This window comes from Scleropages formosus, chromosome 11 (assembly GCF_900964775.1).
Source record: "Scleropages formosus chromosome 11, fSclFor1.1, whole genome shotgun sequence".
Lineage (NCBI taxonomy): Eukaryota > Metazoa > Chordata > Actinopteri > Osteoglossiformes > Osteoglossidae > Scleropages > Scleropages formosus.
Window position 1 is genome coordinate 19,720,723 of NC_041816.1, and position 15,857 is coordinate 19,736,579.

Here is a 15,857-nt window from a genome sequence, read left to right on the forward strand (position 1 = left end):
GACAGTAGCACTTCTCACTGCGCCACCACTTCACCATATTTTCACACGTGGAAGCAATTTCACATGTGGAAACACAAGTGCCATTTGAAGTCTCACAGTTGTGTCCAGGACCATAGCTATTTCACACAAGTCACTGAGAACGTGGTCCTGCCTGTGCTGCCTTGCACAAATTCATATGTTGCATTAGTCTGCTTATAGATTACCAAGAGGAAGTTGAGGGTGAGATTTTTATTTTTTTTTTTCTTTTTAAATTAACCAAGAACAGAACTCATGAATACAAAGTTAAACTTAGATGAGCTGATGCAGGAGAAGAATTTTTTGCACCAGGAAACTTTAATAGCACTACATTTATACAACTCAGTAATGTCTCTGCAACACACCAGCTGGGTATTAACACAGTCATTGCTACAGTAGTTTAAGATATGAAAAAAGCATTGGTCATCCTTCCTCAACAAAACTAATTTTGGCCTGTTTACTTAGATGATACAGTAATACAGTGAGATGATGCAGTTTAAAAACCCATGACCATAGACGCTACTTGTATTGTTACTTTTCCCACATAGAGCTGGTAGTATTCTGGTTAGACTTGATCACTTTGGACCCAAAGGTCCAACGTTCAAATCCTACCTCCACGTATAGTACCCTTGAGCAAGGTACTTACCCTAAATTGGTCCAGTAAGAAGTTACCCAGCTGTACAAATGGGTAAATAACTAAGTAGCTTAACATTAAGTTGCTTTGAAGAAAAGCGTCAAGTAAATGTAAAAAACCAATGCCATTTATACAGTAGCGAAAAATGCATCATCCAACAGACTGTGGGGAAGTCTTGTGTTCTGGTTCTGTTAGAAGCACCTGAGTTTTGTCTAATTCAAAAGAGGACAGCGAGAAGAGAGGATAAGGATTTACTAGTTAAGTCCTTTTCAGAATTAATCTTAACCTGGAATTGTAGCCCTGTGGGAAATTTAGATGTTATAATCAGGTAAAAGCTGTAAAAACTGGAATTTCATTCCTGATGTCTCCAATGTTTCAAAGAATGAAAAAACCATCTGTATGCTATGCAGATAGCTTATTATTATTCTGAGTGCTTTAGGGTGTAAGCAAGGCTTCTCAATGAGCAACACCTTAACCCTGATGTAACCTGGCCCTGGGGCAACTTACTTCCTTTGATATGTGCATGTGTTACACACCCAAGGCTAATGCTTTCACCACAGCAATATGAACACTTATCTTAAGGATTTTATGTGGCTAGTCACTGGAATGGTAAGCATAGTTCAGAGCAGGGCCAGGTGAAACCTGGGCTACAACTGAAGCTTGAACATGCAGTGATGGAGTATTGGTTTATAAAAGCAATCATGGAAAAGGATACAATTTCAAAATGAACAAACCAAAATGTATTTTGAGTAGGAATCTGTACATGTGGCTCTTTGGTTTGACACAAGTAGTATTCGGTAGCATCATTCAGTTGTTCAGGTTTTGAAAGTGATTCTTCTTGGGCTCCATCTGGGAAACCTGTATAAACACAGAAAAGTACAAGTCACTCAATTTATGGATTTTTTTTTTTTTTTTTTTTTTTTTAAAACAGGTTATTTTTTCCATACAAGTTACAGTAGGTAAAAGTGCTCAGAACAATTCAAGTAAGCAATGATTCCTGTAAGTGGGGAATTAAATTCTAAATGCCAATAAAAATAAAAAGGAGTATATGCTTTGTTTTATAAGCCTTGTATGTTTCACAATGGTTTCAAAAAAGATGTAAAAGTTGGTAAAGTGTGATTTAGGAAAGAATGGGGGAAGTGCCGTTAAGTCAAAGCGGACTTTTGAAAATTACTTGTGCGGTTTTCACAGTAGGGGAGGGTACGGAAATGTTTAATTGCATCCTCATTTTGATTGTGTCTTTGGATTATCGAAGGGAACCCATACAAATACACAATGTGCAACATGCAAACTCCGCAGACTGATCCGGGTTCAAATCCACATGGGAAAACACCAGCCTAGGAGCTCTAAGGCATGTGTTACTCACCGAGTCACCCTGCCTCTAGGCTTGTTTAGCAATTCAGACATAGAAACATTCTCAAAAGTGTTTACAAAGCACTTCTTGTTGGATCCATATAATGACTAGTTTAAAAAGATTTTTTTCTTTTGTTTTACTATCTCATTTGCATTATGAACTAAAATTGTTTGAGCTATGCCAGCCCACTGGCAGATGTTCTCACCGGCAACATCTCCCTGACCAGCGCTGTCGTTCCAACGTGCTTCAAGGACACCACTATTGTCCCCCTGCTGAAGAAGTCTTCAGTGTCCTGCCTCAACGACTACTGTCCCATCGCACTCACACCCATTGTCATGAAGTGCTTTGAGAAGCTCGTCATGAGGCACATTAAGACCCTGCTGCCCCCCTTACTGGACCCCTTGCAAACTGCATATTGTCCCAAGCAATCAACAGACGACACCATTGCCACCACCCTCTATCTGGCCTTCACCCACCTGGACACTTACGTTCAAATGCTGTTCATAGACTTCGGTTCAGAATTCAATACAATCATTCCTCAGCACCCTATCGAAAAGCTGAGCCTACTAGGCCTGAATACCTCCCTCTACAACCGGATCCTAGACTTCCTGACTGACAGACCTCAATTAGTCTGGATCGGGAGCAGCATCTCCAACAAAACCACAATGAGCACTGGGGCCCCCGAGGGCTGTGGGCTCAGTCCACTGCTGTTCACTCTGCTGACTCACGACTGTGTACCAATCCACACTATCAAGTTTGCCGATGACATGACCGTGGTCAGCATACAGAGAGGAGGTGCAGCGGCTAACGGACTGGTGTAGAGCCAACAACCTGTCCCTGAACATGGATAAAACAGAAGAGATGGCTGTTGACTTCAGGAGAGCACGGAGCGAACACTCTCTGCTGAACATCGACGGCTCCTGTGTGAAGATCGTCAAGAGAACCAAATTCCTGGGTGTTCACCTGGTGGAGAACCTCACCTGGTCCCTCAATATCAGCTCCATAGCAAAGAAAACCCATCAGCATCTCTACTTCCTGCAAAGGTTGAGGAAAGCCCATCTCCCACCCCCCCCATCCTCAACACATTCTACAGGGGGGTACTATCGAGAGCATCCTGTGCAACTGCATCACTGCCTGGTAACTGCACTGTTCGGACCCCAAGACCCTGCAACAGATAGTGAGGACAGCTGAGAAGATCATCAGGGTCTCTCTCCCCTCCATTTATACCGCACGCTGCATCCGCAAAGCCACCAGCATTGTGGATGACCCCGCGTGCCCCTCACACAAACTCTTCACCCTCCTGCCGTCTGGTAAAAGGTACCGAAGTATTTGGGCCCTCACGGCCAGACTGCGTAACAGTGTCTTCCCCGAAGCCATCAGACTCCTCAATGCTCACAGGCTGGACCGACACTAGAACTTGAGCGCTGGTCCATTATTGTGCCTATTGTCCTGTTTTAATAATTGTTAAAATGTCTAGCACTGTTTGCACAAGTCTTGCATGCATACACTTTATGCAGTCTGGTGTAGGTAACTGTGTTTTATGTAGTACTATGGTCCTGGAGGAACATGGTTTTGTTTCACTGTGTACTGTACCAGCTGTATATGGTTGAAATGACAATAAAGCCTCTTGTCTCAGTGTGCTCAAGGTAGTGACCTGCTCATCAATGCATCTGAACTGTCTGTTCCACAGTGTGTTGTAGAGGAAGGGTCTCAGGTCAAAGCGGTTGTCATCAGGGCTGTAGTTCTCAGCATGGTACGCCGGCGTGACCGTCGTCATCTTGTGCCTGTTCGCCGAGTACATCCTGAAAAAGTGCTTCACCTTCACAGCAACCTGGAAGAATCCAGAGAACGATCATTGTCTCAAATTGAAAACACACAGCTGAAATAATGGGGTAATAATTACATTCACTACAACACAATAATTACATTACATACAGATGGGTTTGCGTGCACTTTATTGTATGTGGACCATGCAATATTTTTCGTTTTAAACTGAAAAATTACTTACCAGTATATAAGCATGATGTGATTTTATATCTGCTTTAATTCACATTTTAATTTCAAAGTTTGATTCTTACAGTGTTAGCTGTAAAAAGTATACTTGCTATGTAAATAAGGAACATTTGACTGAGTATGCTGGGTATCATTTTATTCAATAAAACCCCTTTTCTGGGTAACAGAACCTACTTTGACGAGTTGTAAAATGGAAAACGGAACAATCCTTCAGTGGCAATCAAATAATGTTATCAACTGATTCATGAGCCAACCATCAGTAAGCTTACAAATCATCCTCTAGGGTCTCAACAGAAGAGCCAGACAGAAGCACATATCAAAGAGAAACAATGGCTGAAGATAAATGGCAATCTTGTTTAAATTTCAAAGACATCTGGCAGAGTGCATGCTTAGACTTCGCCTACGAGAAGGGGCAGAGGGTACACTGACCTGAGAGGGGGAGCATGTTTCCCTCCACATGTGGATCAGTTTACAGAACATACTGTAGGGGCCACACTTGGAGATCTTTCTCAGTCGACCGATCAAAGACAGCTCGGTGTAGGTCATCCCCATGTCCGACTGACCCAGGGAAAACAAAGGGCATGTTACTGAGACTGTGGTAAAATGGACCCTCCAGTACTACTGAGTTTTCTGGCTCATGCTTTTCTTTAAAGTGACTTACAGGGTTGAGTTTGTACCCTAAGCTACTTATAACTGTTAATCCATTTTTACAGCAAAGTGAATTTTACTGTGTCATTTCAGGGCAAGTACTTTGACCAAAGATATTACAGTAGGAGTTGGGATTCAAACCCTGTGGGCCTTTGAGTGAAAGGCAGCCACTCTAACCACTATGCTACCCACTAAGTTGAGTTATTTTAGAGTTTTTTTTTTTTTGCTTTGTTTACAATAAGAATTGTAAAAATGCCCTTGACAACAAGAGATCATAGTACATGCAACAGTATGAGCTCCCAGATTTTTTAAAAATAAATGACTCAGTATGTGTTGCATTACCTATGTTTATTTATATGTTTTTACCTCATCTGTCTGTGAGACATGGCCGTGACGCAGCGGTTCTAGCTCTGCGGAGGGAGGTGCAGCAAGTATGCTGTGACGCACACAGACGAAGGCATCAGTGTGGCACAGATCATGTTACTTAAAACACAAAATGAAGTCTGCCAAATCCTCCTTTTTATGGGAGGAGCTATGGGAAAAGGAGTCTCACTTTTAATGAGACAGGAACTACGCCCAGCAATGTTACATACTGGTGCAGCAGTACTGAACTGAAGCTGCTTCGGGGATTAATCAAATATCATAATAATCAATGAAATCAGTGATAAATGAAATATAATAATGTAAATGTTTCCACCTGTGTAGTGCTGAGAGTTTGAACTTGTCAGCACAGTACTGCAGGAAGCGCTTGAGGTCCGTCTTGCTGATGCCACCGATGGGGTTGATGTCGGCACTGGAGCAGTCGTATTTGGTGAAGTACCCCGTCAGGCTGAGGACAGCAAGGGGAAACACAGTGTGCGTCGGTCCACAGGTCAACATTTATCAGAGAGCTCAGCACTGTGGTAAGAGCAAATACAGGTCATATAGTGATAATCACAAATCCCAGGTTTGAGATTAATTTCCTAATGATGCTTTTTTTTTTTTTTTTTTTCCCCCCACTGTAGGAGACAAATCTCTATAGCCGTCCACTGAATGTGCTAGGTAAAAGGGATGCGCGTAGATAAAAAGGCCAAAACTATCAATGATAATGGTAACGACTATGTATAAGTACAATTTCAAAATAGAACAATCACACAGCGAGAAATAAAACAACTATGCATGTAGCAGTAATTTTCATTTTCATTCTATTTTTTAAACCTTAAAAAAAACTCAAAAAGGTAAACTGAGTTAACAGGAACATTTCTTTGCGTTTCCCTGTAAGGGATTTATTAACCATTATAAGAGAATTTTACTCCATTTTCATCAATTGCTTGCATTATGCAGGGTCACTGTGTTCCAGAACCTATCCTGGGAACACTGAGTACAAGGTAGGTAGATGAAGAAAATATAGTATTGTTTTTTTTTTCCCCTCAAATAAAAGGATTACATTTAGCTTTGAAAAATCATAAATGGAATGTATTCAACACAAGGACCTAGTGTATAAGAACTGGCTCACTTGTGCAGATTCATTCCTTCTGCTGTGCAGCAAAATGTCTCTCACCTTTCGTCAACGTTGGCTGAACCCAGAACCAGCAGTCCACCCGGTCTTCCTTGTGCCCACAGACTGAGTTGGGCAAAAAGGTAAGCCAAGATCATCCTGACACGAGCCTGCGGGTGAGAACCGTGTGCAGGTTAGACAAGCCTAACAAGGCTACTATCAGTCACATAGACACACTGCACAGCACAGAGCGGGAAGCAAATGCTGCTCAGTGTCATGTAACAAATAGAGTGCTACATAGTGTCAGCAAGGGTATGGAATTGCTCATCAGAAATCTCAAACCATTCTAAGACCTCCTGTTCATAGTGGCTTCAAGGAGGAGCAAGATGACAGGAGGCACCCTACTGACAATTCCGGTGGACACCTACCTGTGATAGGTCCCTCAGGAGTGTTAGAAGCAAAAGTTACAAGTTCATACCTGGTATGGGACAGCTGGTAGTGTAGTAGTTAGAGCTGCTGCCTTTGGACCCAACAGTTGCAAGTTTCAGTCTCACCTCCAACCAGTTGCGAGTTTGAGTCTCACCTCCAATTATAGTTCCCTTGAGCAAGGTAAACTCTAAATTGCTCCAGTAAAACTACCCAGCTGTGTAAATGGGTAAATAATTGTAAGTAGCTTAATGCTGTAAGTTGCTTTGGAGAATGTGTCTGCTAAATTAATGAATGTACATCTCAAATGCTACTGTAGTACCCTTGAGCAAGGTACTTACCCTAAATGGCTCCAGTAAAACTACCCAGTTGTGTAGACAGATTAATCATTGGAAGGAACATAATTTTGTAAATTGCTTTGCAGAAAAGTATGAGCTCAATGAATAAATACATGTATTTTCAGAGTATGTGTTTCTGGCACCATCAGATCTTCCTGTTCACGTGGGCTTGACAAACACAAAGGTATTTTCTGTAGGACTCTGTTTAGTGCCTGCCTGCTGAACAAGTGACTCAGGTGTCTTCTTACAGCCACACCCAACATAAAAGACCTGAGCTCTAGAAACCTGTATTAAAATGTGTCCAAGTGGCTATATTTGACAAAACATGTAATTTTGTACACTATTTAAACAATCAACAATGCCTTTTTGAAGATCCCGCAAGACTACCCTGCTCACATATCGGACACTGAAGTCATCACGGAGAACAAGTATCACTGACACATGTGGGTAGACTGGCAACAAAAGTTTTAGTGCGTCTTCGGAACAAAAAAGGCAATTTCTACAGTAAGGGAAATACTAAAAGTATTGCTGCAACATTTTGTTAGCAGAAAATCAGAGCATAATGTGAAAGACAATTCAGTGTCCAAGCATCTTTAAAAACAAGTCAAATCCTGTTGGGACATCGAATTCCAGGGATTAAGCAACATGGGCTAAAATATGTGTGCAGAACAAGAGAGAAGGCGTATCAGATGCAATACCTGTACATTCTGTAGGGCTATGTTCTCCCTGGTACTCCCACCATTGGCACGGAACTGTGGCAGCTTCCCTGTGACTAGGGAGAAGATTCCCAGGATGGCCTTCACTGCCATGTCAATGTTCAAGTTGATGTGTGTACTAAATAAGTAGAAAAATTTATAATACTCAACATCTACGTAAACCTGGGCACAAGGACAAAAAGAAAAGAGGAAAAAAATCCTCCCTGTTCACATTCCTGCCACTATGGATCTGAGAGCATATAAAATATGGCAGGCAAAAGGCATTAAATAACCAACACAAAGAATGACTAGATTGTTTACTCCATTGCATAGATAAGTTCACAGTAGCCACATTTCAATTAAAATCATTATCTTATAATACTACTGCATTCTTACCAGTGTTTTTATATTTATTTCTTAATCTGATGCTTTTCTCTACACCGTCTGACAAAGTTAAACTCCTTATAATGAATTAACCATTTACACAGATGGTAAATTTTTACCCACGTAATTCAGAGAAAGTACTTTAATCAACAGCACCACAGCAGGAGATGTGAACCTCAAGCAAAGTCACTCTCTTCCCTCTGCTCCGGCTCACCTGCCAATCTGGGCTGCCAGATCCTTCGCCCGATTGCATGTGTCCTGGGAGGAGTTTTCACTGGCCATGTAGCAGGTGGTGAAGAGGCGCCCGCACAGCTCCCGGGGCTCCTTTGGGGTATAGGCAGCGTTGCCCACCACATGGCGCACATCCTCCAGCACCTGAGCACCTAAACACATACTTAGTGAGGCGCAAACTCAGCAGCCAGAACCTTCTACGCTCTATATATCCTCTTACATAAAAAGGTAACAAATTAGGGCAAGTATGTAAATACAATGACCACTTACCACAGGTCAAAGTTCCAATTTAAATTTTACATTTACTGAACCAAGAGCAAAAGATGAGTATTTATAAATGTAATTTCTAAAGAATATACAAATATCACAATACTGCAACTCTCTAAGACTCTTAAAAATGAGAACAAGAACAGTCTGCTTAGCTTGAAACTTATCACACATTAAATGCTATTTATGATGAAAACACACATTACACAGCTGGTAGCCAATTACAGATGGTAAACAATAGTAATTCAGGTTAAGGGTTAAGACAGCTTGACACAGAGCAGTTTCGGGCCAGTAAAAGCTACGAGAAATGAGGAAATATTTGACACAATCACGTGATGCAATTGAATCCAGCATATGATTATGAAGTGTATACTTGCTAAATTGGGGGAAATTCTTCATGCTGCCACAGGAGAGGAAGGTAAAACTTAACACTATTTCCAGTGACCTGTGTGTGTTGTAGCTCTGTGAGATACTCACTCCCATTTTTCACAGCTTGGCAGATTTGGTGACACATGGAGTAGACAATGCAGGCTGTGGAAGAGCTATCTACACCGCCGCTAAGTGGTAGCAGGAAGCCAGCCTGTAACACACACACACACACACACACACACACACACACACACACACACACACACACACACACACAGATCAGTTTCAAAGACAGACAAAACAATAGTTATAACCAAGCAGCTACACTAACCCTTTATACTAGACAAACTTTAAACTGGCTTTTTTAGACATGGATGGGTTAAATAAACACAGACAGATGAATGGTCAGACAGATAATGTTACACAGAGAGAAAAACCAGACAGAACAATTCTTTATTGATCTCAACGGAAATAGCCTGATAGACTTATACGTAAAGCTATCATATAAGGCTATGCTGGCATACAGTACATACGAAAAGCAGTGCCAGAAGACACTTTTTATAAATAAATAAATAAATAAATAAATAAAACAAAAAATGAGGGCAAAAGTATGCAAATGAAGAAAAACAGTACAAACAACTCCATACCACCTGGACAGTGAGAGGACTTTATATTACAGTCTAATGGTGGTTAAAACCTCAGGTGGCTTCTTGGAACAGCACAACTGGGCCAGTCTGTTGCTGCATGTGCTCCTCTGTTTGCCCAGGGCGCCTTGCAGAAGGTGGGTCATTGCCCATGATGGACAGAAGTTTGTTTAGAGACCTTCTCTGTTCTACTTCCTCCAGAGTCAAGCTTAACTCCCAGGACAGAGCCAGTCCTCCTCACTAGTTTATTTAAACTGCTAGACTTACCTGTAGAAATGCCATTTGTGACCCAGAAACTGAGTGACAGGGTCTATAATCAGTAATCAACATTTGAGAAAACTGTTTTTAAACTGATTATGCACTCTACGTAAAGGTCTGTCATTTTAACCTGCTCCCTCTCTGAGAACTGAAACCACTGTGCATTTTTTAACTGAAGCTGATCCGGCATCAAGCAGAATTCTACAAATTACAACACTCCTTAATGGAGAACTTCTCCAAGAAAAGCGGAGGAAAAACATTTAATACAGACAAGAAAATTTTGGAAATACATACCTGACCACTTCTTCTAAGATAGTCCCACAGCCAGCAAGCAGGACCAAGACTTGAAATGAAAAAAAGCTTATATGAGCTAAGAATGATATTTTTCTCAGCAATTAAATCAAATAAGGAACACTGATGTTTCCATAAAGAAGACATGCTGAAGACTTATACAACATGTGCATTAGAGAGAGGGTAATGTGACCACCTCAGTACCTCTGCCAGTTTCCCAGTTTCAATATTTTCTGCCTTAAACCAGTTCACTAGAACATGAACTGCAGTGCATCGAACAGGACTTGAATGTTTCAGATGTTACAATGAGGACAGTAAGGCTGAGTGAGCTGTGTTGCATAGCATTCCATGTCACTGCGATGCAAGTAACAAAGACTCCCTCTTCTCTCTCTCTCCATTTTTGCAAGGCAGCAGATCGTGCCGTTTATGTTTTGCCCTGAATCAACCCTAACAGTATCTCCCACTATTTCTACGTAGCCAAGACGAAACACAGCGAACAGCACTTTACCTGATCTCCTCTTCAGCTAAGTGAAAGCGCCACTCAATGGGCTCGTGGGAAGGGAAGTAGACATCCTGGCTCTCAGACAGGGAAAAATCCACCTTCACTCTGTGACAGGGTCTGTATTCAGGCTGCTGTTTGTGGAATGAAAACAACACGTTCTCTACGTCGTACACTATAACGTCACATCATTTGTGCATATGATAATTACAACTGCAGGTAAATTGTGAAATAAAAACAATTATGAGAATAAAGAAAACATGCTGCAATTAAAACTGGCGCAGCGGGTCTGGCCGGGGTTTGCTATGTGGCAGGTCTAGGGTTCGAGTCCTGCTTGGGGTGTCTTGTGGAGTCTTGCGGCAGACTGGCGTTCCCTCCCCCTTCAGCCTTGTGCCGTCTTGCCAGGTTAGGCTCCAGATAAGCGGTTGTTGACATTGCATGTGTGCGTAGCTCTACGCAAACAAGCTGAAGCACATGCAAAAACTGAAAATACCACATGACCGTATATTAATACTGTGTAAAGTTGGGAGAATCCTGTTTGTTACCAAGTATGGATGACACTTTTCTCCTCTGTAGCTGCGAACATCCTCTAGGTCCAGGGACGCTGTCAGCACTTCCTATGGGACAAAGTCAATAAGGTTTAAGACACACAGAGAGACAGAGAGGAACTTTATTGATCCCAAATAAAACTGCATGAGGCTACAGCAGTATGTATAAAACAAAGCAGTAAAAGACACTGGAACAACAGGGTTATAGCTGATCGCCACACCTAAACAAGCATAAGACTATGCAAATAAGCTGTGAGTAAACTAAAAGAAAAAAGGAGCGATGACAGCTCAGTTGGACCAGGCCATTGCTGAAAAGAGGCTGCTAAGAAGCATACGAGAGGATACGTGAATACGCCTTACCACATCCTCCAGAGAGAATTGTGCTCCCTGGGCAACAATGTCCCCATTGACTGCAATCATGGCACAGCCATCATAGTACAGGCGGTCGCCGTCACAACCCCTCTGATTAGCAAACATGTAGATACCTCCACTCTAAAGCACAAGGACATTACATCACACATACCATTTATGAATATTGGACTTTGTATAAGGAGAAACTGGTTGACCATAGGGAATACAGCGGCAACTTACCTTGCTGGTAGCTGATCTGATCAGGCTGACTCTTCGGGAAGCTTTGGATAGCTCGTGGTAGCTAGCAGAGGAATTGGTGATGATCTCCACACCATCCAAGCCCATATCAACATGAGGACTGTAATTCATATAGAACAAATTAGCCCGCAATGTGACAGTAAAACAAAAGCTAAAACAATGACTGAAGTGCTGAAATTTTAACCTCAAGACAATACCTTCGGGGATTCCACAACTCCGCACAGATTTCACTGCCAATACATGTATCGTTAGTAGAAAGGACTCCATCACCAAACGGCACTGTTTCCTTTCAAGATTGGGGAGAGGGGAAAAAAACAAAATCAGGAATCAGAAACAGCACAATACCCAACCTTGCTTGCACCATCATTCAGATTTTTTGTTGAAAATTATTTGTTGGGAGGCTTACACATACTTATCCTTGCATTCCATGACTCTCCCAAAACAGGTGTAATTAACTTACCTGTCTGGTCACGTCTTGTATCATTCTGGGCAGAAAATATTCCTCCACATACCTGGGAAGACAGGCTTTACATAATATCATACCTGACACCTTAAAAATTTCAACCTTTACATGCTGTATTTTGGGAAAATCATACTGGCCTTAACATTGGCTGAATATGTATGATGAAAGATTTTTCCTCAATATTTTTGTTATTTTTAAGAACACCAAATATTTTACATTACACTCATTTATTTAGCTGATGCTTTTCTCCAAAGTGACTTACAATGTTAAGGTATTTACAATTATTTACCCATTTATACAGCTGGGTAATTTTACTGGAACAATTTAGGGTAAGTACTTTGCTCAAGGGTATTACAGATGGAGGTGGAAACTTGCAACCTTTGGGTCCAAAGGTAGTAGCTCTAACCACTACGCTACCAGCTATCCCAAACTAATTGAAGAACCATAGTCAAACAGTCAAGCAAATCCAATTTATTTATTTAAAAACTCCATTAATTGGACTAAAGACTCAAAGTCCATGATTATTTTCTTTGGACTTATTAATCTTTGTATTCTTCAAAAGAAGAATATTCCTAAATTTAAACAGTCATGAAAGATTTTTTAAATGTATTTTTCTTTTAGCAATAACCTGCTGAGACAGTTACTCACCTGGGCTTATTCCACGGTGAAAACCAGCGAAGTTCTCTGTTATTCCCATGATTTGCCAGTAACATTTTAGGACGAATAAGTAATATTTTCCTGAAATAAAAATTGCACATCCTGAAGACAGACCTACCCCCAAACACACTTACCAAGATGTTAAAAATTCTACAGTCATTCATTTACTAAATTACAAAAATTTCAACATTTTCAGTATTCCTTGAAAATCTTGCAAATGTTGGTTCAGAAATCACAAACGGGGGGGGGAACTCCATTCAAATGCTACTGTCAGGTACGCATTTTTATTCTGTGGATGCATATAAGGTGATATTTTGGCTTTACATAATGACACCATTTGTTCTGTTGTGTTAAAGACATGTGCTCGGTTACTCACTTGTTCAGGAATATAACCCTGCAGTTGTAACGGACATTGTGGTGCATGACAGGCCTAAAGCAAGAGCGAAAAGAGAGCATGAATGAGGAGACATCTGCACTGGCACGCTGATGTAGGGAAGGGTGGTAAGGGAGGCCCCGTCACATACATTCCCACATCGCAGATGATGTCCTGGGTAACAGGTGACTCCAGGAGCTCCTTCAGCACCTGGAAACAGTGGAGCAGCGTGTCGGACTCGTAGAAGTGATCCGCACACCCGTACCCGCTGTTGGAAATCGAGAGAATCCGCGTTAGCCCTGGTCACAGCCACAAACACTCAGCACACAGAGTGTGCATCTCAAGCCGTGTCCATTGGATAAGCATCGTCAATAACTTCAGTCAAAATAATCAAGAGCTTTGGAAGGCACAGGTCATGGGGGGGGGGGGGGGGGGGGGGGGGGGGCAAGAAAGGAACACCGGAGGCAACAAGAAGTGCACTTTTCAGAGCTGTCACCTTGCAGCATGAAGGTCGCGGGTTCGAACTGCACTCCTGTTACAGCACGAGGCGCTTACCCTGAACTGATACACTCTGCTGAATGAACAGCTAAATCATGTGCTTATTGAACACAATCATTCACACAGGACAAAGGAGAGAGGTCAATAAAAGCTAATCAACGGCAACCATCGCGACACACTTACTCTTTCTCCCACATTATATTCTGTGCACGTCAGATCCGTTTCTACATGTGTCCATGCATGTGAAAGTTCAAGCGCTGTGTGTACATGTGTATGTATAGAGACACACACACACAGAGAGCTGTTACTTTTCCCTTTAGATCAGAGCCCTTTCCCACAAACCACTGATTATGTTGTCTGTACTCTGCAGTTGATAAAGGAGTAGGGCAGGGGTTCTACCCTTTGCTGAAGAAGGTTATGAAAGATAAAGGAGCTCCATGTAGAGACAAAGTTGCACTCAACTTTATTGAGCTCACAACTGTAGGCGGTAATATAATATTATTGGTTTATTCACACTGACATCATAACAGCAGAAGTAGGCCCCAAAACAGAGAAACAAGAGAAGAATTGCATTTAAAAAAAAACACACCCACGTGCTCAGAAGGAGCGCAAACGATTAGCTGGGGTTTTTCCACACGAGTGACCAGGTCACACTAAGAACAACTGGCGGAGGCAGCGGCAGGCCAGGGGTCTCACCATACATACCATACGTCCAGCTCCGGGCCCAGGCGGTACCTGGCTCCTCTGGACCGGGCCACCTCCACACCTGGGCAACGACACGGGCCGGCGGGTGAGGGACACGTGTGAGCACCGCGCCTGAGGCGCCGCAGCCCCGTCACCTTCTTTGCCCGCCCCCCGTAAACCAGTGTTTACACTCCCTCAGTACTAAACGCTGCCGACTGAACGGAAGAAGTGAACAAGTTTAGTTACACGAACAGCAGCAAAACGCTCGCTTCATTTTGCTCTCCGCACCGTACTTTTCAGAATCCTGCGCAGGTTCCCGTCGAAGTCCAGAGCCCACTGGTTTAGGGCGCAGGTGGCCAGTATCACCTTCCTCCCCATGGTGCTGCCAGAGCTGCGGGAACGGTCCGAGGTGCTCGGCGAGGTGCTCGGCGACGTGCTCCTGCTCCTGCTCCTGCTCCTGCTCCACTCCACACTACTGTACTGAACCGCACTCACACAGAGGCGTGGAACTCCGCCACCGCCGTCGGCCTCAATCTGGGATCCGCGCGCTCACTTCCCTCTCGCTCTTAAAGGCACAGAAGCACGTTACGGCGTCACCACTGTGGTGGCCAAGATTTAACTGCGGTGCCTTTGATTACAGTTACATTTGATACAGTATACAGTTAATCAAAAACAGCATAGATTCAGAGTCCATAGAAATAACCCTCCATTAAATGAACTTCAACAGTGTGAAATATTCAAACTGAAAAATAGTGCTTCTGACTTAGCCAAATATGAAATTATTTCTAAACACTGAAAAATTCTTAAGCCACAAAACACTGCTGGTGTTACTCAAGCTGATAAGTGGGAAAACAAAAGTAACAATAGCAATAATAATAGTAACAATCCTCTGCTCCTTTCAAGGCGATTTACAATGTTACATAATGACGATTATGACAATTTATGATTTACTCATTTATATAGCAGATTATTTCTATTGTACCAGTCTTGTTGTAATGCTTCCTTAACCGTCCATTAGATTTCACGTGAACTGGTGACTCTAAATTGCGGAATGCATTAAGTGTTTAATGATTATGGATAATGGTAAAGAATTTCTTGATATAACCTATACATATGAGAAATTACATAACACAAGTAAATGAACAAAGTCTGGAAAACGAACACCAGCACAAAGCTTTCCTTCATACGTTTTTAATTATTCTGGACTTTTTATGCTATGGTACCTCCTAGTGGTTCAGACCTCCCCTTGACTGGGGATGTGATTTCTGCCGGGGGGGGCTATTGAAGTGAAAGGTGAACAGGTGCATTTCTTACTTTTTGTTGAATAAATGATTGCAAAGAATAGTGTTCATTGTTACTAGATCATCTTCATCTATCAATATTATAAAGCTTACTCATTAAGATCAAGTATCTACAGATGCAAATATGTTGAAAAACACACACCTTTTCAAGCCTACAATATTTCCCATCACTGTAAATTGT

At 42.1% G+C, this 15,857-nt stretch overlaps 1 protein-coding gene across 1 annotated transcript; it reads right to left on the reverse strand.

Moving 5' to 3' along the window:
* Window positions 1-724: 724 nt before the first annotated feature.
* On the reverse strand, window positions 725-14,789 carry nadsyn1 (NAD synthetase 1). The gene is made up of 21 exons (XM_018763931.2): window positions 14,669-14,789; window positions 14,397-14,457; window positions 13,345-13,461; window positions 13,197-13,250; window positions 12,812-12,901; window positions 12,161-12,212; window positions 11,898-11,986; window positions 11,683-11,800; window positions 11,452-11,583; window positions 11,089-11,160; window positions 10,553-10,677; window positions 10,048-10,096; window positions 8,960-9,062; window positions 8,199-8,367; window positions 7,604-7,739; window positions 6,205-6,311; window positions 5,362-5,493; window positions 5,031-5,100; window positions 4,446-4,574; window positions 3,658-3,834; window positions 725-1,507 (listed from the first exon to the last, which is right to left on the reverse strand). The coding sequence occupies exons 1-21, from the start codon at window positions 14,751-14,753 to the stop codon at window positions 1,457-1,459; spliced, it is 2,118 nt and encodes a 705-aa protein (XP_018619447.1). The 5' UTR covers window positions 14,754-14,789; the 3' UTR covers window positions 725-1,456.
* Window positions 14,790-15,857: the final 1,068 nt, after the last annotated feature.